Source organism: Musa acuminata, chromosome BXJ2-8 (genome assembly GCF_036884655.1).
Source record: "Musa acuminata AAA Group cultivar baxijiao chromosome BXJ2-8, Cavendish_Baxijiao_AAA, whole genome shotgun sequence".
NCBI lineage: Eukaryota > Viridiplantae > Streptophyta > Magnoliopsida > Zingiberales > Musaceae > Musa > Musa acuminata.
This window is the reverse complement of record NC_088345.1, coordinates 52,943,129-52,964,956: the sequence shown is the minus strand read 5'-3', so window position 1 is coordinate 52,964,956 and position 21,828 is coordinate 52,943,129. Positions and strand designations below refer to the sequence as shown.

The window sequence follows — 21,828 nt, the reverse complement described above, 5'->3', positions numbered from 1 at the left end:
ATATATATATATATATATACTTTATGATTATTTAATTAAAAATGATGGAAAAGTGCTTCTTATTTTGATTAAAAACTTATTTGTCTTACTTTATTTTAAAAAAATTGTGATAAAAAACTTTACTCAAAAATCAATTATATATATTGTTTTCAATGTGTCAATGTGTAATCAAAACGTGTATCTATAAAAAAAACCTCGTGTTTCTGTACGATAGTTGCGAAGATATTTGCTTGTAGATTTCTTTAATACTGTTTATATTGGAGAGGACGCAATTTAATATTTTTATTGGATTTTGTTGATCGTATATAATATTGGTGGTTCGAAGATTGTCTGTGGACTTGAAAGACATTGTTTCTTAAAACACTTTTACAACCTGAAAACAACGTTACAAAATTTCAAAAACAAATATCTTTATCTTGTGTTTATAGAGATTTTCGAAAATAGTTTTTTATAAAAAATATTCTTTCCAAAAATCTCCCGAAATTTTATTTTTCTATTCCCCTTAATAAGATATTTACATATAGCATATTTCTAATAAAACTCAAAAATAATAAAAAAATACCTACAAACTTTTTTTTTCTTAGAAAGCACACATTAAATAATTTTCAACAAAAATATTTTTAAAAAAATATTTTCATCTTCTATTATTAAAAAAAAATAAAGAAAATAAAAATACACCTACAAAGTTTGAATAAGTAATCAAGTAATCTTTTCATAATTTGCTTGATTTATTATGTATTAGAATTAGCTTGCAACAATATATAGCAATAATGATAAAATCATAAATCTCAATTATTTTGACACATCTTTTGTCGTGCTATTGAGATCTATAAAAAATTATATATTTAATTAAATTTAAAATATTTAATCTCTATTTATAATTTTTTATTAAAATATTATTATATCTTTCTCTATCTCTTGATACCATTAACATTAATTATTTTACCAATCACATCCGAAAATTTCTTAAGCATATGCTAATATTATTTTAAACAATTTTCTCTCAATAATTAATTATTCATAAATAATTTTTTTTAATTTTTCTTAATAACTCCACACAACTATCTCAATATTCATATCTTGACAACACAAACCTTTTATATATATTTTTAATTATCCAACACTTAAATTTATAAAATATTATTGGTCTCACAATTATCTTATGAAATTATTCTTTTAATCTCAAAAGTATCTGATGATTACACAAGACAAATAATGCCCCTCGCAATAAGATAAAAATAATAATAACTTTAAAAGTACAAGTAAAGAAACCTCTTGGAAAAACTGCATCCATGAACTTGAACTTTGATATAAATAAGTCCAATTTCATACAGTCCCATGCAGAAGCATGTACCCAATCATGCATTTACCATATACCAATTTTATTTCATACATTTATTTGATGGCCCAACATATCAACTCAAAAGCTCGTGTTAGACATGCACATCTGTGCGATGGAGATGGTAGATGATATCGGGCAAAACGAGAAGAACCCCAGGTTGCTCTGCAGAATAACAAGGATAAATCAGAAACTTAAAAGATATTTTCCACAATCACAGTGAAGATAACTCCTACATAACACCAAATGGGAAATGCTGAAAACTAGCAGCCTCAGAGTTCGAATGTTTCTCGTATACATTTCAGCAAAAAGAAGGCAGGAATCCTTTGATGCCCTAAACGCCACATAATGATATCAAATGAAATTAAAAATAATCAAGATGCTCTGCAATCCAACAGTACATGAGCACCGAGCTTAATAGTTCCACAAATGTTCACATTGCAGCACCACTGAAAAACTTATGCGCATGCCAATTCTAACACCAGAGTAGGCTTTTTTTCTCCAACGAGAAGAAAAGCAACATAATGATGATATCATAGTAAATTACTTTTATCCAAAGGCCAATTCTATGTTCTGTACTAAAACACATAACATGTAAGATTAATTAGCTACCAATTGACAAGCGTAGGTATCATCCCTTATTATTTCATTGACATTTGATGGCTTTTAGCCTCTTTCAAAAAATCTAGAAGACAAATTAAACAAGGTTAGAGAACTAAATGTGTACGTATGCATACATTTTAGTTCACATCCGTAAGCATAAGTAAATTTGTACGCAAATAGGTACATCTATATGTATATGTAGGTTCCGCACCTGCGGAAACATAAGGAGCATTGATGCTTTAGTCTTTCAGGATTAAAGTGTGTTTCAAGAAGACAGTCACTTGTGTTTTACGGAGCCTTTAAAAGAAAAACTGTGCATATCACACAGGGAGCATTTGAATGTACAGGCCCCTTGAACTCAGTAAACAAGAGATGATCATAAAAGTCCTATTTTCACTATAGTGCATCTCAGAATTAAAAAAACAAAAAAAAATAATTATTACTTTCCAGAGGCAAGCTGAGTTTAAGCCATTTTCTAACGAAAGAGTGAAAAGCTATAAGCATTTCCTTAAATTATCAACATAACCTACTACCCTAAGTGTGGATTGGAGTTCCATTAGTACAACTGAAGAAATTGGAGTATGACTGAGACCTGAATCACAGCAAAGCCAATTTCAGATTTTGGTGATAGGTTTCCTGTGAACCAGTGGTGAAAAATCATCTGAAAAACTATCTTAATAAGCTTTCAAATCCAACAATGGTCTTAAAAAAGATACATACAGTGAACTTAAGAGCCAAAGGGCTACAGGATTCGGAATCAAACAGTGTGGTAATGATATGATGTAATAACTATATTGTGGACGTCAACCTCAAGGTTTGAACAGAGCCCCCAAGATAACTCACATAAGAAGGAGAATATCATGATCCCATCCAATATATGAAAAGCAACACAATAATTTTTGTGTCAGACAAGCAATGGGCAAAATCATCAATATATATATATATATATATATATATATATATATATATATATATATATATATATATATATATATAAAGCTACCGTAGAAAGGCTGCAAAATAGAGATCTTTTTCGAATTCAACCAATAATGAATGGTTCGATCACAGAGAGATCAATTGAAAAGAAGGGCCATGACCAATGGGCAAAACAATCCCTCTCTGTGCGTTTGGTTAATCTAAAACAATTATAGAGATCTTTTTTCTAATATAACCAATAATTGTAGTCCGATCACAGAGAGAGATCAATACAAGATAAGCTATTTCTATGGGCTGCTAAATGAAAGTAATGGTAGAAAATCTGTTAAAGAGACAAATTTGAATCGCATGGTAAGGGATCAATAAAGAAACGTCCAGAATCAGATCAAATTGCAAGAACCAAAATCATAAGAACTAGGGGGAAACTGGAACTCACTCCTCAATTCTTCGACCTGTTGTGCGGTGAGTTTCGCCGCGAACCCCCTCGCGGCATGCGTATAATGATGGATCACGGCATCCTTGGCGCGCTCTTCACTGCAGGAACGTAAAAGATCAAACCTTCGATGACATAGAAAACCCTAATCAAACCGAGAAGAAAGTATCGTGCAGGGATGGGAAGAGGAGGAGGGGGAAGAGCGACCTCCCAAGGACGGCGGCGAGGGTTCGAATAGAGAAGGCCTCGAGTTTCACGCCCTCGGGACATTCCACGTAGGCGATGTACACGGCGGCCTCCTCCGCCGCCACGGAGATCGAGAGGGAGGCAGAGAGGAAGAAGAGGATAGATGCGACGACGAAGACGACCGGAAACCTCTTCATCTCGGCTTCGCAGCCTCGTTCGGCGGGAGGCCAAGAAACGGCTCCATTATATCGACGACAGAAACAACAGACTTAGGTAACGACTAAAGTCATGAATAGTTCCGGTACGTTCCCAATGTCGGATTCTTTTCTCGAATTCTAGTAACGATTAAGAATTAATAGTTAGTAATACCTAAAAATGGGTTCGTGGAAAGTAGGAAAGAGTGAGTTATGTTTATCCAAATCATCAATATATTATGACCTAATATTTTTAATTCAATTGAAAAGGAATGATGTGGTTTCTAATTTACATTTTAATTTATTACTATTTTATAATATTTTTTTTCTTCTGTTATCCTCTTTAATTTTGTTATATTATGTCAAGTTTGTGCCATAGTATCGAATCGGATACTTCATAAAATAAGAAACATTACCAAATGATACGGAGGTTATATTTATTATGTGTTTTGACAAATTGTACTAATTTCATGAGTGATTCTATATGAAATTTTGTTATATTTGACGAATTGAAACAATTTTCTAATTTTATGACTTTTTATAATATTTTTTAAAATTTTTAAATGAAATATTTTATTAGTAACCGAAGGTTTCAAACAATTAGTATTCGATAAATTAATAACGGAAGGTTTCAGACATTTTATTACAATGAAAAAGAAACCCATTTGATAAAAATATCTTTAATTTTTTTTTATATTTTTCTGTATTAAACTCTATTTGATACTTAGTTGTATAAAAAAAATATTAATGTGTGGGTTTGTTCCTTTACTATTTTTGTATAATATTTTTTATTTAGAAGGAATATGAAAATAAAATAATTAATGAGAGTTATGAAAATGATAAAATAATAAATATTGTTCCAGATATCTCAATTAGAAAATTTGAACCAATTTCATTTTCTTTAATGGTCTCTGTAACGTAATATGCTAACACATTACTATGATAATAAATAATCCGACAGATACAATAAGTTAAGTAAATATAAAAGTAGATACAATAAGCTAATTATTAATAATAATATTTATAAAATTTACATGTCATAATAATATTCAATTATAATCACAACCAAATATATCCAAATCTCAATTAAGGCTGTGAACTTTTGATGAAATATTTTTTTTTATTTTTTTATTTTTTTTAAAATATATTAAAATATTAAAATATAATTTGATTTAGTGATTAATATTAAAATATTAAAATTATTCCAAGTTTATGATTTGAATCTCACTCCAATCAAACATTTAAATAAATATATTTTTTTCATCTGAATATATATAATCATTAAAAATATTAATATATAAATATCTATATCGCGTTGGGTATACCTTACGTTACCCTAAAATAAAATTAATGTATTCCACGAGATGACTTAACTCACGAGTATTCAACGTAGTCGATACAGTAACAGCTACTTAAGTCGGAGTTCGTAATGACCATGCGTTTCCTACAGATGTCACGACTATGTTGGCAACTTAAGTCGTAATCAATACAAAGCCTTTCTTTACGTACATCAACGGTACGAAGGTTAATGACTCTTATATTAGGTTAAAGGCTTAAGATTTTATATGGAAAATTTTATTGGAAGGTTTAGCAGTGGGTCCTTAATAATATTTAAAACCCAACATTTATGTCAGCTAATGCACTAGGGTTTGTACCTTGATGATAAGTCAAAACTATTGAAAGGAACGGGAAATGAGTAGCTGAGGGTGGATAGAGAAAGAAACTTCGATCCTTAGACAGGTAATGTGTTGTATGGGAGCTCTTAACCACAATGGTCCAACTCAACAAGAGGAAGATGGCCGGCTTCCTACTAACTCTTACCTGATCTAACAAGTCTTTGAGTGTGTGATAAGTCTTGGTGCTTGTCAGGTCATATATATATATATATATATATATATATATATATATATATATATATATATATATATATATATTATTATCTTCAGTGTGGGCATCACTTTTGGACTAAGAGATTATGTACTTTGTTATGATTGATATATTAGAGGAAAAAACCTGGATAGAAAACAAAATAAAAAAAATCAAACATCAATAATCATAAATTAATCTAATAATAACTGATGTGAAGTTTCATAATTTGATATTCATTACTTATGTTTATATCAAAAAAATAAAATTTTCATCATATCAGATAAAATTATAAGTTGTATGAAGTTCATCATCCTCTTATATAAATCTTAAAGACTTTATTTATTTATTTCACACTCAAAGGTATTTTCTCCTGTCCTTCTTATTAAGGCCTAATAGATGAAGTATTTATAGAATAATTAATTTTTAATTTTTTTTTCACATAAAACCTTTACATATTTGGATTCCATATTATTTAAAGACATTGGTTTTAAAAAAAATTAAAAATACATACTAATCCTAACAAATATCTCTTAAATATTTATAATCACATGTTGTTTAAGAATTTTGCACCTTTAAAAAGGACCAAAGAGCATTCAAATCTGAGTCTACCAATGTATCAAAGCATCTCTCTAATTAAAGTCTTAAGACTCCAAATCTTTTGCAAAAGATGAAAGCTATATCCACTGACATTAATTTCGTTATATGTATAAATTATATATATTTTCCATATATATTATTAATCTTGAGTTCCCACAAGAAGGAAGATTCTTCTTCTTCTTCTGATACAAAAAAAAGTATGGTCAATGACCAATGGTTACAGAAGAAACCTTATACAAAAGTATAAGGTGTTCTTTGCCAGTCTTTCACAGAAGCAGGTAATCCTGTCTCTCTCTCCAAGGGTTTCTTTTTGGTGTCAAAAGGTCTTTTGAGTCCACAATATCATTAAATCAAGTTTTATTATTTATTGTGTGATTCATCTCAGCTCCATCAATGGCACAAATGATTATGAATGTATCTAAGAATCACTAATTCTGTAATCAATTTTGAGAAAGAAATATAGTATACTTATATTTACAAAGATAAATAATAAGGAGGGATATTTCGATTAAGAGTTAAAATTATTATTTTTTTATTTTAATATTATCAAAAAATTATTAGATGAGATAAATAATTTTGATACATTACCATCAAATTAATATTTTTAAATATTTAATATTAGATCATCTGGTAGCATATTTAATGCACATGGAAGAGAAATGGTTAGTGTTATGGAAATGGAGTGCATCATCATCATCCATCATCATCATCATCACCAATCACAACTCCTCACGCCAAAGCCTTTCGAAAGCAACATAAGACAAGCGCACCGTTCTTCTCCCCATCCTACCAAATCGCATGATTCTTATTGCTTAAACAATCTCCGAAGAGAGAATGGCGACAAGGAGAGTCCAAATTTCCTCCCGGCGAACCGTTTGAGGCCCTTCGACCTGCTCCCACCGTCGGTTGAAATCCCTCTCTTCTTCGCCAGCGCTTTCTTCTCCATCCTGAAATCCAATCTTTTCTGCGAATAATCCCGATTTATTCTTGGAATCTTTTTTTTTTTTTTTTTCTGATCATGTAGTTTCAAATCGATACCCCTCGAGTTTGCCCCCTTTTTTCCCTCATAGTTTCTGGTTTTTTTTGCGTGTTCGGTTGTGATAATGCTCGCAAAATCTAATTTTTGTTCTTGTTATTAGTTGCTGCTTCTTGGAGAAACTGTTTGCGCGGGGTTTCCCCTTCCAGATCCATCTTCGCTGCTTTTCCTCAGTGAAATTTCTTGAATTAGCCCCCTTCCAGCCTTATTGTATACGAAAAACCCTGAAAAGTTGGGGTTTTTGGAGGTTTTGCGTTGGAAATTGCAATTCTTCCGTTACAACTGGGATTCCACATCGATTCTTCCAAGAATTGCTTCTTTCTAGTTCTCTAGGACCATGATCTAGTGGTATAATTCTTCAGGGTTCTTAAAGTTCTTCCCTTCTTATTTTGATCACAAACGTTTCTGGCCGAAACGCTCTTCCCTTCTTGTTCCTCCTGATCTTGAATTTTATACTCGATTCGCCTTCTTTCAGTACCACCATGGGCAATGCATTCGACTGTATGCTCAAGAAGGGCCCCGCAGGCGGCATCAGGTCAAGGAGCAAGCAGAGCTCCAAGTCGAGATCACAGAGGAAGATGGCGGCGTCTGAAGAGGAGCTCCTGCACCGCCAGGCCCTCGCAATGGCGATTCAGCAGCACCAGTTGTCACAACGGTTCGAAGGCTCCATGTCCCGGAGGATTGGGTCCACGAGCTCTCGGCGGCGAGACCTCCCTGATTCGATTACTAATGGAAAGCCGGTAATTTCTCTCGATGATCCTCTGTGATTCATGAAGGCATAATCGGTTGCATGAGGGTTGTACGTCTTACTCTAATAGATCCACACAAAAAAAAAAAAATCATAGTCCTGACGATGTTATGCATCAATTTTCACATTTTTCAACTGGCAGAAAAGGGAAATCCAGATAAGATGTACAATTGTGATGGATGGATAAACTGTTCATGATTGTACCTGAATCATGACATCCAGAAGCGCTGAAACATATGATGTTAATAGGGTTTGTGGACCATCCTGCTTTTGCGGATATGGTTTACCTGGAATGACATTCATGTCATTTAGTAGTAAAAAGCTACTTGCTTATACTTCTACTTTGGAGCTATGTGCTCGTCCATCCGAGTAAGTTCAATTTTCTGGGCCAGAAGATGACAAAATTCCCAGGTTAAACTATGGGCTCAGAGAATAATACTGGCATCTCCACTTAGGTCAGCATAACTGGAACTACATGCTTTTTCCCGACCAGCTTCACATGCAACTTGAAAAGAATCTTTATTGTTCTCTTTCTGAAGAAAGAGAGTAACTGCAGCTAACATAAGAGTTGTCCTGTAGTCAATATTCTTTTTCAACTAGTCCACAATATTTTAATTTATCGAAAGATATCAAGTTGTCTAGGAGCAATCATATTAAAAAATGATGAAAATATCAGGTCTCGTTAATTGGAAGGGTAGGTGCAACAACAGTTTAAAATATCCTGTATTAGTGCATGTAACAAATCCAGACTACCAAACTGACAGCCAGTTCTTGGCATGTCGAAGTTACAGCTGTTATATAAATGAACTATAAATCTTTCAGATCTAATTTATTGGAAGGGTGGTGCAACAATAGTTAACATCCTTTATTAGCACATGTAACAAACCCAGACTACAAAGCTGATGGATATATTTTTTGCAGATGCATGCAAAAGTTATTTTTTAATGTAGGTATGCTCCACTTTATATGTAGCCATATTATTTTATAAGAACAAGAAAATCTGTAATATGATAATTCTAGCTTCCTTGTCTGTTCATATCTCATGCATCATGCTGTTTATTTCTGCAATGCCACTCTGAATGAGCTGTATGTTTGAAAGTTGGATGCCCTGAAATCAATTCTCGTACCATGACCTTTCCTACTTCTGGCCATTGTCATGTTTGATGCAAAGCATATTTCATTAGAGAGCCACTGTCAACCCATCTTTTTTGTACACAGATAGTACTATACTTGCATATTCTAAAAGAATAGAACAATAGAATAGTACCTTAATCTTAAACTATTGAGTTACGTCACTGAAACATACACAACGTACTGGAATCTGGATATTAGGTTAACTATAGGCCTTCCCAAATTTCAATATATGAATCCATGTTTCTTAGTTTTTATTGTGTTGGCATGTTTATTTGTGAACTTCATCCTAAGGTATACTTTTCATAGACTTATTGATATTCTGGGGGCATACCTCAAAATTGATTTAAAGGAACTTAAAAGTCTTACTCAAAGTCAATTTGCTGTGTTGTTTAAGAATGTACTATGTTGTGTTTAACCTATGTTTTTACAGGAGTTTGAACTTTTAGTTATGGAAGCATATTGAAAATTCAATTCTTCTCACCAATTTCTGGATATAGGATATGGCTCTTCATGAAACATTCATGTTCTTTATTTATACAAGATATTTATGGCTCTTGTTCTAGGTTTCTGTTTCACATCGCTATAAGCTAGATAATGTGCAATCAATTTCTTCAGGGGAAAGGGCCTAACCATTTTCTTTTAATCTTTGGGAACTTTGCAAAATGTACTTTCAGCATCCAGTTTCTCTTGAGAATCTTGAGACAAAGAAAATCATTCTTGTCCATGGAGAAGGATTTGGAGCTTGGTGTTGGTATAAGACTCTCTCTCTTTTGGAGGAAGTAGGATTGCTTCCTATTGCTTTGGATCTCAAAGGCTCTGGGATAGACCTGACAGATCCAAACAGCGTAACAACCTTAGAGGATTACTCGAAGCCTCTAACTGATTATCTTCACAGCCTTCCTGATGATGAAAAGGTGAAGGGTGCTCTTGGTATGGTCTTTGTTTCTTTGCAAACTGAGTTCTGCTTATAATTTGGCAAATATATTTCATAGGTGATATTGGTTGGTCATAGCTTTGGAGGTGCTAGCGTATCTTATGCACTGGAATGTTATCCAAAAAAGATATCAAAGGCAGTATTCCTCAGTGCAACAATGGTATTGGATGGACACAAACCTTTTGATGTGTTTTCTGATAAAGTAAGTATTCCCTTTTAGGGGGGTATCTGTGTGTGTGTGTGTGTGTGTGTGTGGTGCTTATACAATGTTATGCAGTGCTTATCCAATATTACATTTAGCTGATTCCTCTTTGACTGATCTAATAACTATACACTCTGATCTTGCGTGACACCTTTTAACCACAGATAACTGTTTCAATAGTTCAATTGAAGTTGGGAAATTTGTATAATTATCATAACCTCAGATAACTGTTATGATTATCAATTGAAGTTGGGAAATTTGTATATTTATTCTTTTTATTTTTTAAAAGTAAGTGCGAAAGTAGGACTTATTATCCGCAATTTCAACAGAAACTATTTTGTGTATGTTAGCATGGTAACTGACAGAACTTTCTTAGACTTCATAAGCTAGTCCTGTTATTCCCAGTTTAAAGCTATGACATTGCTGCTCCTGTCTCCTCTGTGCTGTCCAACTTCCTTATTCATGTCAACTATCTTTTCAGCTGTCATCTGCTGAGGTTTTCTTGAAAGAATCACAGTTTCTAGTTTACGGAAATGGAAGAGACAAACCTCCTACAGGACTCATGTTTGACAAACAGCAAATTAAGGGACTATATTTTAACCAAAGTCCTTCCAAGGTTTGGATTCAAACTCACCTAGTTTTTCTAATTTTTCGATTTAACGGAAGCCTTTTTGCAAAACTGTCTCTATAGTTGTATTTTGTCCAACCTAAAATGGATGGATGCCAATTTTTTTTGTTTTTCATTTTTTGCAGTCTTATAGAGACCATTTTCTTGAGAGTCCATCTGTATATTTGTACTGAATTTTGCATTGAAAACATGAATGCAAATTGGTTTGATACAGTCTGTTTAAAGAATGTCATTACTGTTTAGACATTGAATTTACTTCCTTTTATGAACACATGCAGAAGTTACAAGTGCCTGTTTACTGTTTATTATGTCTTTTTTTTTTTTTCTATCCTTGCTCATGGTTGTTGTGCTTGTTGTGGTTTCCAAAGGTAATTGAATTTTAGCATATTGTTGACTGCCACATAATTTTAGTAGAATGATAACCACTAAGATTACCTGATGCTAAAAGGGAATGAGTAATTTTGCCACTAAAAGGGAACGAGTTGAACATGAATAAACATAGACCTGCTTGTTCTCAACTCTGCCAAGCAGGTCCATTGTTCATGCTTAGCTGATGCTCAGCTAGAACAAGAGCAGTCATGTTTGCTATCAGCTTGGCCAAACTCCAGCTCTGTCAAGGAAGGACTCAGCCAAAAGGGGCTAGATGGTGGGAATGATGAGGGATGCACACCGGAGAGGGCCACATGTCATGATGTCACTATAGCATGAAAGTTGGTGTTGGCAGTAGAGGAGTTGAGGAGAGACATGCGCCACCTTCAAAATCATGAGTTTTGAGGTTCATAGCTTGTTGAAGGATGGCCATGACACACTGAGGTTGGGATAAAGTTTAGATGGGGAAGAAAAAATTGTGTGTGTGTGTGTGAGGGGAAGAGAGAGAGAGAGAGAGAGAGAGAGAGAGAGAGAGAGAGAGAGAGAGAGAGAGAGAGAATACAAGGCTAAGGTCTAGAAGCCCAAAATTTAGTTGTTAATATATTCAGGATCCACCATCTTGTTAAATTGAACCATAAAATCGAGGTAAAGTGATAAATTATATAATATATTATTATAAAGTGTATTAACTCTGGCTTTTAACAAGCCAAGCACACTTGAGACTGCTTGTTGCACCAACAAACATAAGTAAGCCATTTAGGTAGTATGACTGATCTCGAGAATGTGCCTGGTTTGAGCCAAACAAAGGGTTGACCCTAGTTTGCAAATGTTGAGCCTTTTCTACAGCCTTCTAGAGCTTATTCCATGTGAAGAAAACTGATAACATATGATTCTGAAACTATCTATTCGATGATTCTGGTTGCCATATCAAATGTATCATTAGCTTGCGTTCCAGACTGAAGTTCGTTCTCATAAATTTATGTTCCATGAGTAATGCAGGATATCGCGTTGGCTGCAGTATCCATGAGACCTATCCCATTGGCACCCATCATGGAGAAGCTGTCCCTCACGCCCGAAAACTATGGCACGGCGAAACGTTTCTTCATCCAAACACTTGATGACCACATGCTCTCACCCGACGTCCAGGAGAAGCTGGTGAGGGAGAACCCTCCTCATGGGATCTACAAGATCAAAGGGTGCGATCACTGCCCCTTCTTCTCGCGGCCACAGTCGCTGAATAAAATTTTGCTTGAAATTGCACAACTTCCTTAGCAAATCTTACTAGTGTTCTCTCACACTATCTCGTACTAGTGTTCTCTCACACTATCTCGTAACGAGGGGGTGTTCTGCCCTGTGGAGGTTGTACAGAGGTGAAGAGCGAAAAAGGTCATTAGCAGCTCAGCAATGATGATTCGTTTGTGTTTCTGAATCCAATTAGCAGCTCAGCAAGTTAGATCCCATGTTATGGGACATGAAACTAAATCCATAGGCCTACTTCATAAGCTCTGGATGCTTGGGAGCTTTTAATGGTCACAGTGGTAGGAATAATCAAATGCTTCTTGCACTCCATGGCAATTGTTGGCTCAAGCCTTTACAAGTCATCACCTTTGACTCTCATCAGAAAGGTTTTGTAAGTGTTTTAGAACTTTGTTCAACTGTTATCTAAGGTTACAGTTCTGGAAAAACTAAAGGGTTTGAATTATATTAATGGATTATGCAGTTTTCATATGCCTTAAAATTTATTATTCCTGTAAATTTGACCCATCTCCATTAAACTAATATTTATAATGTTTTCTATCCTAAGTTTTTATATCTCGTCGATGCGAATTGACAGGAGTCTTGTGTGATGGACTCATTTTAATTTCATCATGTTCTATAAGAGTTCTAGCTTTTTTTTTAATTTAATTTTATTCCTTTAAGATAGTATATAATAATATGCCTGCAATATGTTTATAGAAGTATTTAGATTATGTTTGGAAAAATATTTATATTTTTAATATGTATTTAAAAATAAATTTTCTTTTTTTTAAAAAAAAATTAAATTAATAAAATAAGTAAATAAATAAATGTACTTTTACAAAAAAATTGTATGATTCATATATATATATATATATATATATATATATATATATATATATATATATATGAATGTAAAACATTTTTAAAAATATATAAATAAAATTTTATCATATAAAAGATATAATTAATGTTGGTTTCTCAGTAACTCATGTTGATTAGTGATTTTAGATTATATCATAAGGTACTTTAGAAAATTATATTAATATTTCACAAATATTGAAATGTTACTGCTATCATGAGATAACATCAAACAGAACATTTACAATACAACATTCAGGTCGAACGTGATTTACAAAAGAAAATTATCAAATAACCTCAATATATATTTCAAATGTATTCGCAAACGTACTCTTAATCCTTTATCTTTAGCTTCTTAATAGAACTAAAAAGCAATCCCAACATTGAGGATTTAAAGCTGGAAAATGTCAGAGTTGAGTGTTCATTAATAACAGTAGTGGATGATCCAAAATTCAAGTTCTTGATACTAATAACAGATCAAATCAAGGATGCCATCGACGGATCTAATTCTTAACATGATATGTATTGGTTAAACATAATCCAACTCAACAAATTAGGTTAGGAGTTCTGCCTCGATTGATGGTGAGCTCAACTATGCTGTAAAAATAGTGAAACTATGCTGTGAAAATAGTGAAACTCTGATTGGTGTTAACTAGTCCAATTGGTAGGATAGATAATACCTACATGAGTTGTCTTGAGAGATGGATGATGATTATGTTCACATCATCATACAACATAATCATTGTTTAGGCATCTGCTAAATCATCCGAGCAATCCATATGGAAATAGCAACAAATCCCACTCTGATTCTTTAACATCATAGACAATGCTCAAATTTAGTTTCTACAATAGCAGAGATCGTTTCATTCACAAACAAAGGAGGCAAAAGAAGCTGAAGGGTCTGAAGTGATGCAATTTAACAATGGTGGATGAAAACAGAGGAAGTCTGCTCTCCTCCAATATCCACATCTGAAGGTAGCAAAGTATAGATAATAACTAATTTGTGTGACTACAATCCAGAATTAGTGGAAAATTTATGACAATCCATGATGATAATTAAGTGTAAAAAGCAGGCAAATAAATACAATATTAGTGGCAATCGGGAAATTTCACATCATTTTAAGACAAACAGAAAGCTCGAATATTTTAAGCATTGTCATCATGCCAAAGATCCTCTAAGCGAGAAGTCGATCTAGAAATATGATACATATGAACAGCTGTTGACGTATGACTAACATCCACAAGAACCAAGAAAAAGGAGGAAAAACAAGTATTCATATTACACTAGCAACAAGTATCGTATATTACGCTAGCCGCGGACAGCAATGAGTCACTGGCGTGCCACAAGTGCTGCATATCCAAGAACTTTCTTCCTTCACCTGAATCTTCACAGCATCACTTTCTAGAATACTGCACGTCTCAATTCATATTCTTTCTGAGGGGATTCCATCCACATGCTAACGAAATTTCTTTCCATGTTTGTAAAACTACATCTCAGCTTCTTACGCAAGAAACTACTTGAATCCATCTAGCAAAGTGTTTCTTACCTTTCTTGTTCACAAATGCAATCCCTCTTCTTCTATTTCCCCGATACGCAATGGAAGCCCCTGCACACTGCCAACCAAACACCAAACAGGATCAGGCAGATGATTATATCGGTAGCTATCACTATCTTTACATGCCGACACCACAATCTCCTTCCTGCTTGTTGCACACGAAGTCTCGTCGAGCTCAAGCTCCTTGGCAGTGACATGGCACCCACTGTCTGTGGTGGCATATCGATCTTCACTGTCCTATCAGCATGATCTTCAATCACATCATCACTTTGAAGCACTTTATCCTTCATCTTCTTCTTGTCGTGATGGTTGCCACTGTTCTTCCCTAGCAATGGTGCCTTTGTCGACGTGGAACCATCACTAGATGCTGTGCCCTCGGAATTGTCGTCCAATGAGAAGGCGTATCGAGGCATGTTCTCCAAGGATGCTATGAGCCGCTGGACGATGGGCACCAAGTCATCATGAAAACCATTCTTTGCCACCTTCCTGAAACCATCTTGAATGTGCTCCAGGAACTGAAGAATCGCCAAATTCCCGACGCTAGGGTCAATGATGGCGAAGTATGTGTGGCCATCTGCCGTCAAGAATCCAAAAGTCCTGGTCCCGATGGAGTGGAAGTACCATTTGTGGAAAGCTGGCGCATTCTCAAGGCAGAGAATGGCCAAGGTCTCGAGCTCGTGGCCTTTGCTGTTGTAAGAATACAGAATCTTGTTCCCCTTGGCGATGCAACAGTAGACCGTGTTGTCAATGGAAGAACCCATTTGGGAGCACTCTCCTAACTCTACTTCTATGGATTGGGAATGGGACGAAACAAGCTTCACGGATTTGGATCGCCGTGAATTCATCAAAGCTCTGAGCTTTACAAGAGCTCCAAGTTACCATCCGATTTTTTCCCCTTATATGTCACGACTCTTGATCCGTGTAAGAGATCAAAAGGCAGTTCTTTCTATGGTTTTGGAATTTTGCTCACGCACAAGTAAACTCACAGAGTAATGAATCCCGGAACCCTAAAAATCTACGCTAGCGTTTGAGAACCTTACCCTTCCGCTCCGTCCTCGTCAACAAAGGACCAAATTGCACCGATTCCTCAAAGATATCGAACAACCATGCCGTGTCAAAGGATCAAATTCCGGCAGAAAATATAAAAAAAAAAAAGACAGGATCGTTTGAGCTTCGATGATCAATCGAAGTCGAGAAGATATCGACTCCGCAACTAGCTAGGGTTTTCAAGAAAGCAAGATTGAGGAGTACCGTGAATCCGAAACCAGCAGCTCGGAAGATCGATTTGTATTGGCTTGCGCAGTTCACAGCGGCTGCCGAACTCCGAATCCTACGAACATCAAGATGGCTAGATGGATTCGTATTTATCGCTTCTTTTCTTCCTAAAATTTGACGGACGAAACCAAAAGATGGGGTTTTTGGGTCAACGTAGTTCGTACCACCAACCGAGAAAGAACGCGGAAAGAAGTGGACATTAATGCCCCCACAATTTGCCCATCTTGTCTTAAATGATGCCTTAAAAGAATATTAATTGACCCTCACAAATGGAAATTGCGAGCACAGCAAAATTAGGTCGCCGAGCAGATGTCTCCCATACTTTTATTTCTTCTTATTTTTTAATTAGAGGTGAATATTGAAAAAGAACTCATAATTTTTTTAAAAATAATTATTTTATCTTTATTTATCATCGATCGTGATTCTATCACACCAATCATCCCGTATTTGTCGGTCCCGTTTCTTTTTTTCGTCTAATTGTTTGTATATATAAATTGGTAGATAATGTCGATCTCTTCCTCTCCTTGTAGAGATACTAGTCTTATTGTCCACCTCTCTCTTCCGGTCTGACAAACAATACCAACCGTCCCCCTTTCCTCCTTTAGTCGTCTGCATCTCGGTGCGAGGGCCAATGATCCGAGCAAGCGACTAGAGATAAGCAGAGGCATAACTAAGGTTGAGGTTGGGATGAAAATTTTTTAAAGTTACAAGGATAAAATGATCTTTTTCATATAGTTAGAGCGCTCTAAGAAATAGGAAAAAAAATTAAACTTAGTATGGTGTAGCAAAATCCAAAGTTAAAAGAATTTTTTTAAAAAAAATTACCTTTCTATTATTAGTGATAGTTTGATGATTTCCTTTGTTAAAAAGAAAGTGTCTATAAAAGTCTTCACACAATCTACTCAACTCCACGTGGAAGACAGCTAAAATGTAAATTTGATGATCATTTGAATAGTTCCACATTTCATGTTAAATGTGGCCACACTATTTCTAGATCAAGCCTCTTTAGATAAATGAATCCATGATTGGATTTTGTCCTTGATCATATTGAAATCAGAAGAATCATTCCCACTCCATTTTCCTCATCAAGATTTGGCCTAGGAATGCTATGGCTGATTAAAATAATGTTGTATTAATGATTATATAAATACCCTATTAAAGTATCATAGATCATATGTTAATGACAAAAAGATTGAAGTAAATCATTTTGAAGATTTAGGCATAATTTTGTGTTTGGAAGGAGTATTTTTGGAAATATAAAAACAATTTATATACTTTAATTGTTATTATGCTTATTATTTTATGTGTGGGGTAGGGTAAGCATGGCAGTGTTTGAATGTGTCAAACACCAAGTGACATGCAGAGAAAGAGAGAGAAGATATTTTGTTCAGTCAATGAGGTGAGGTCTGCCATGGACACATCACCTGTGCTTTCAAGTGGCTGTTAGGTGCCACCTTGATAGAGAGGGAAAGGGAAAGGTGAAGGAAGGTCTCTTGTGGGTTGGGGAAGACTCCAACTTGGAGGAGCACATAGCTGGGTTTTAATTTGCTATGACATGGCTCAATGACCTTAAGAATGGTAGATACAAACTCTTCTGGGTTTGGGAGAACTCCACCTCTCTCAAAGATGGTCATTAATTTGCTAGAATAAAGCTCAATCACCATTCTTGTTCTTTCCAATTGAAGTTGAACAGAAGAAAAGAAACAGTGTGATGCAGATGAACATTGTTTTTTCTGATATGAGTGTGAATTTAGCTTTGAAACTGACAACATGAATTTGTATGTACATACATGTGATAAGCTTCATCATTTAATCTTCCATCAAAATTGCAGTAAACAGATAGGTTGAGAGCATTTGGAGTGTTAGATGGACAAGGAGGGAGGGAGGGAGTTTCCTCTCTTTCAAGGCATTGTAGCATTGTATGCATTCAACTGCTTTGAATGCAAATAATTAATTCTATGCTAAACAGCAAGGAAAATATAATGAGAATAAGCTCAGCTTGGCATCAAGAGAAGCTGATCAATGGATAGCATTAATGTAACCAAAGACACAAGAAATCATTGAACTCCAAGGCCTCCAAATAGTTACAAGCATCTCTACTCAGCTGCCACAGCAAACTAATCGAACTGTAAGTCAAGAACAAGTATAGTGTTTCAGGATGACTATTTGCCATCTGCATACCATCATTTTCCACTAATGCACCAGAATTAATGGTATAACCAAATCTCCATGAACTCAATGGAATGTAAATTTGTTCATGTGGAACAGATAAGAAAAAACTCGGTTCTACTGATCTTATACCTTTCGACATTTGATCACTAATATTATAGTGTCAAAAAGAGTCATCAGAGAATTCATCGTCATGCAACAGCAACTTTAGCAACCCATTGACACGTCTCGTAACCACTGTTTTCGGCTACCAAATCTACTGGCAGCTTCCTCTTGGTACCTGATTTGGATATTGGAGTTCTTGGCACAGCATAAGTTCTTAACCTCTGGACATCTTTTACTTTTAGTGGCTTAAGGATGAAATCTTCAGCTCCAATACCTCCACACCTGCACAAAGAGAATCAGCATCCCGAAAAGTAGAAAAGAAAATACAGATTTCAGAAGTCAAATCTAATTAGTTTTGGTACATGCTGTTTTTTTCTATTTTTCTCTCATGCTGCATATGTAACTGAAGAATTTTGGTAAAGAATGATCTCCAGTTGGAAGCATAGAACAGCTATGAATTATTTGAGTAGCAGCGGTCACCAACTTAATCGAGCAAACATATTTTGTTCTAATTACTTTCGTTCACTTGCGCTAACACTTGAACTTGACATGCTAATTAACTTCTTTTGGCATGAGCAGCATCTGCAGAGCTCAAATTCTATCTGACGATGCAAAAATGTCCAGAAATTAACAATATACCTGCTGATTCTCTGAGGATCATTTTCAGATGACATCATGACTACAGGTATGGATTTTAAGCTGTCGTGCTCCTGGAAAAATACAAAAAGTTAATTAGATCTTGAGCAAGCATAAATTGGCAGATAAAGTTATGCTACAATTACAAAACTATAAGTTGATTGCTGGGAGGAAAAAAGAGTAACATTTGCATACCTTGATAGCCTTGAGAAGGTCATAGCCAGTCATATGTGGCATACAATAGTCGGTAAGAATTACATCAATTTTCTGCTCCTGCACAGCATCGTTCCGATCAATCAGGTTTAAGCATCAAGGTGATGTGGCAGGTCATATTCATGTCTAAATACAAGTCAATTTGCCTTTATAGAGAAAGTATACCTAATTATTCACGAATGGAAGTATCTGTTTTCCCCATCTTTTCTAGTAACTACACACGATCACCACAACATTTTCGTCTCAGCAATATAAACTTGTTTGTATATATTTTTTGTTAATTGCTCAAAATATTTATACATTAACAGAACAACAAATTTGAACTAAGAATGTAACTGCAAATGTTTAGATAACTCTTTGGCAATGTGTGATCCCTTTAGGGTCTATTTATGTCTTAGTTAAAAACTAATAGATTGATTGCTATCGTGTATCCTTTTGATATCTTATAGAAGTGTATCTTTGACCAGCCTATAACACAATAGTTTTAATTGTAGAATTTAGAAAACATCAACAACTAAGAATGAATTTAGGAAATTTAACATACATTAAAATGAGGCCTTCCAATCGTTACTCCGCTCAAACCAAGAACTTCCATTGCTTTCTCCCCCGAATCAACGGCAATAACTGAAAATGCAAATGAAGAAAGTTAGTGTTCTGAAAATGATTAAAGAGAGCAAAAACACTGGCTTTGTTTATTCAGAAGGAGAGTTTTTACTATCAAATGAGATTGTCAAAATCTGCAATCTTTCAGATTGACACAAAGACAACTAAAATTATCTTCAGGATGAGGAATTTAAAACAATATGGGGGACAATCTAATTACTGAAGGATAATTGTTCTATGGCAGCCTCATCAATGATAATTCTGGTCAAGTCCTAAATCATCATAGATTAGGCTCACAAGGATATGAGCTGGTGTAGGATGACTTCTAGCCCTAAGTGAATACCCTGTTTGGATCTTGCATTCTTTTGCTGGAGGCAACACTACATGCAGAACTCAGTGTCAGAAAAATAATGCAGACTGTTTGAAGGCAAGTGATTCTGAGATAAACTTGCATTTGCTCTACATGTAAATGCCAGCTATAGAAACAAGCAAAAAAAATAGAATTGCAAACTTAACAGTGGAACTTATAATGTGGTTTACCAAACACTAAAGATTCATTTGAAATACCCACTAAGAATGCTTGTCACCTACAACTACAGATCTAATATTAATGGCCTAATGCAATTATATACCCTTTTCAGCCAGGCTTGGGACCGGCATTGGCGGTATTATGCCACCTCTTTCTCCCTGAAGGTGGAAAGAAGTTGCTTATCACCTCAGCTTGATGAAATGTGGATTTTGGTGGTGGCCTGGGCATCCTTATCATGGACTTCTACAAGTAGGGGTGCTTGAGATCTCATTCTCTGTGTCCAAGATCCGGAGTCCTTTTGAGTTTAGACCTTCTCTTGTGAAGGAAACTGTGTTGAGTTGGCTTTGATTTGCTTAGGTAGCAGAACTATGCATCCTGAGAGACAATCGAGACTTGCATGTGGGTTTCGTAATGATTTAGACCACTTTCACTAACTCAACTTTGTGTGTTGAAGTTGTGATTTGGGTTTTGGGAAAGATCAAATTGGCAAATGGCGACAAGCAGTCTCACAAAACAGGGATCAACAGATGAACTGCAAGAACCAGTCCACAGATCTAGATTGTTGAACCTGACAATTAAGAGAATCCACTTACCTTCAAACATCCTTCCACTCTTCTTGAGCAGCATCTCCACTATCTTTCTGTCCACAGGGGAGTCATCCACCACCAGTACTCTCACCATCTCTACTCCACCATCACCACCATCACTCTCCACCTCCTCATTCCTCTCTTTCTTCGCCGCCTCCTCCTCCATCCCCTCCAATCGAAGCGCACAATCCCACCTCCTCCCTCCCTCCCCTCTCCTCTCCTCCAAAGTCCTATAAATGGGTCGAGAGAGAGAGAGAGAGAGAGAGAGGTAGTGGTGACAGTCTGCGTTGAGTCAAGTGCAGAGTTGAAGAGGGGAAGGAATGGCGTGGAAGAGTGAAAACTGGGATTCGTTATCTGCCTAAGACAACAGCCAGAATCGGCGTCAGGATTTGCTGTTTCCTCTCACTCACCGAACACCCGTGTGCTTCCACTACACGCAGGCCAAAGAGACACCATATCGAGAAAAAGGCTGTTTGCTGTCGGTTCGTAGAAAGAGAGGAGGAGGTGGGGTGGGTACCACGAGGTTGAAGTCGGGGCGTGGACAGATTTCTTTATCAGATATGGCTGTCGGGGAGAGAATCTATCGCTCTCTTCTGTTGGGGATTCGAGTCATTTGACCTTCCTCTCAGCCTTCCTTCCTTATTCCCCTCTTTTATGATTGATCTTAAAGTTTCTTCTTTAGGTTTCTGGAGTTCTCTCTCTTGTTGTCTCTTGCTGCAGCCTTTGGGTAAAACCCAGCAGGTAGAAGAGTACTGTCAACAATGTACATAAAGAAACCTATTGAGGGAAACAATTTCGATGGTCTACTACTGCATTATATAGCAGATAAAGAAGATGATTTACTAACCAA

The 21,828-nt window shown here is 35.5% G+C and overlaps 4 protein-coding genes across 9 annotated transcripts; 1 reads left to right on the top strand and 3 right to left on the bottom strand.

Annotated features, from left to right (window-relative positions):
• Positions 1-1,199: 1,199 nt before the first annotated feature.
• LOC135618394 (subtilisin-like protease SBT3.8) lies at positions 1,200-3,730 on the bottom strand. Its single transcript, XM_065119280.1, has 3 exons — positions 3,519-3,730; positions 3,315-3,412; positions 1,200-1,504 (listed from the first exon to the last, which is right to left on the bottom strand). The coding sequence occupies exons 1-3, from the start codon at positions 3,692-3,694 to the stop codon at positions 1,434-1,436; spliced, it is 345 nt and encodes a 114-aa protein (XP_064975352.1). The 5' UTR covers positions 3,695-3,730; the 3' UTR covers positions 1,200-1,433.
• Positions 3,731-6,863: 3,133 nt separating this feature from the next.
• Positions 6,864-12,936, top strand: LOC103995702 (putative methylesterase 14, chloroplastic). Of its 6 annotated transcripts, none has more exons than XM_009416361.3 (6): positions 6,870-7,058; positions 7,669-7,933; positions 9,750-9,989; positions 10,068-10,211; positions 10,693-10,827; positions 12,208-12,936. In XM_009416361.3, exons 2-6 carry the CDS (start codon positions 7,676-7,678, stop codon positions 12,478-12,480), a joined length of 1,050 nt encoding a protein of 349 aa, XP_009414636.2. In that variant the 5' UTR covers positions 6,870-7,058; positions 7,669-7,675; the 3' UTR covers positions 12,481-12,936. The 6 variants fall into 6 exon arrangements, with proteins under 6 accessions (XP_064979141.1, XP_009414636.2, XP_018686092.2 ...); XM_018830547.2 differs by having other exon boundaries at positions 7,297-7,933; XM_009416358.3 differs by having other exon boundaries at positions 6,870-7,062.
• Positions 12,937-14,361: 1,425 nt separating this feature from the next.
• Positions 14,362-16,334, bottom strand: LOC135620249 (phytolongin Phyl1.1-like). The gene is made up of 2 exons (XM_065123067.1): positions 14,853-16,334; positions 14,362-14,774 (listed from the first exon to the last, which is right to left on the bottom strand). The coding sequence occupies exon 1, from the start codon at positions 15,704-15,706 to the stop codon at positions 14,885-14,887; it is 822 nt and encodes a 273-aa protein (XP_064979139.1). The 5' UTR covers positions 15,707-16,334; the 3' UTR covers positions 14,362-14,774; positions 14,853-14,884.
• Positions 16,335-18,141: 1,807 nt separating this feature from the next.
• Positions 18,142-21,296, bottom strand: LOC103995704 (two-component response regulator ORR1-like). Its single transcript, XM_009416363.3, has 5 exons — positions 20,985-21,296; positions 19,804-19,883; positions 19,242-19,319; positions 19,050-19,120; positions 18,142-18,692 (listed from the first exon to the last, which is right to left on the bottom strand). The coding sequence occupies exons 1-5, from the start codon at positions 21,142-21,144 to the stop codon at positions 18,497-18,499; spliced, it is 585 nt and encodes a 194-aa protein (XP_009414638.2). The 5' UTR covers positions 21,145-21,296; the 3' UTR covers positions 18,142-18,496.
• Positions 21,297-21,828: the final 532 nt, after the last annotated feature.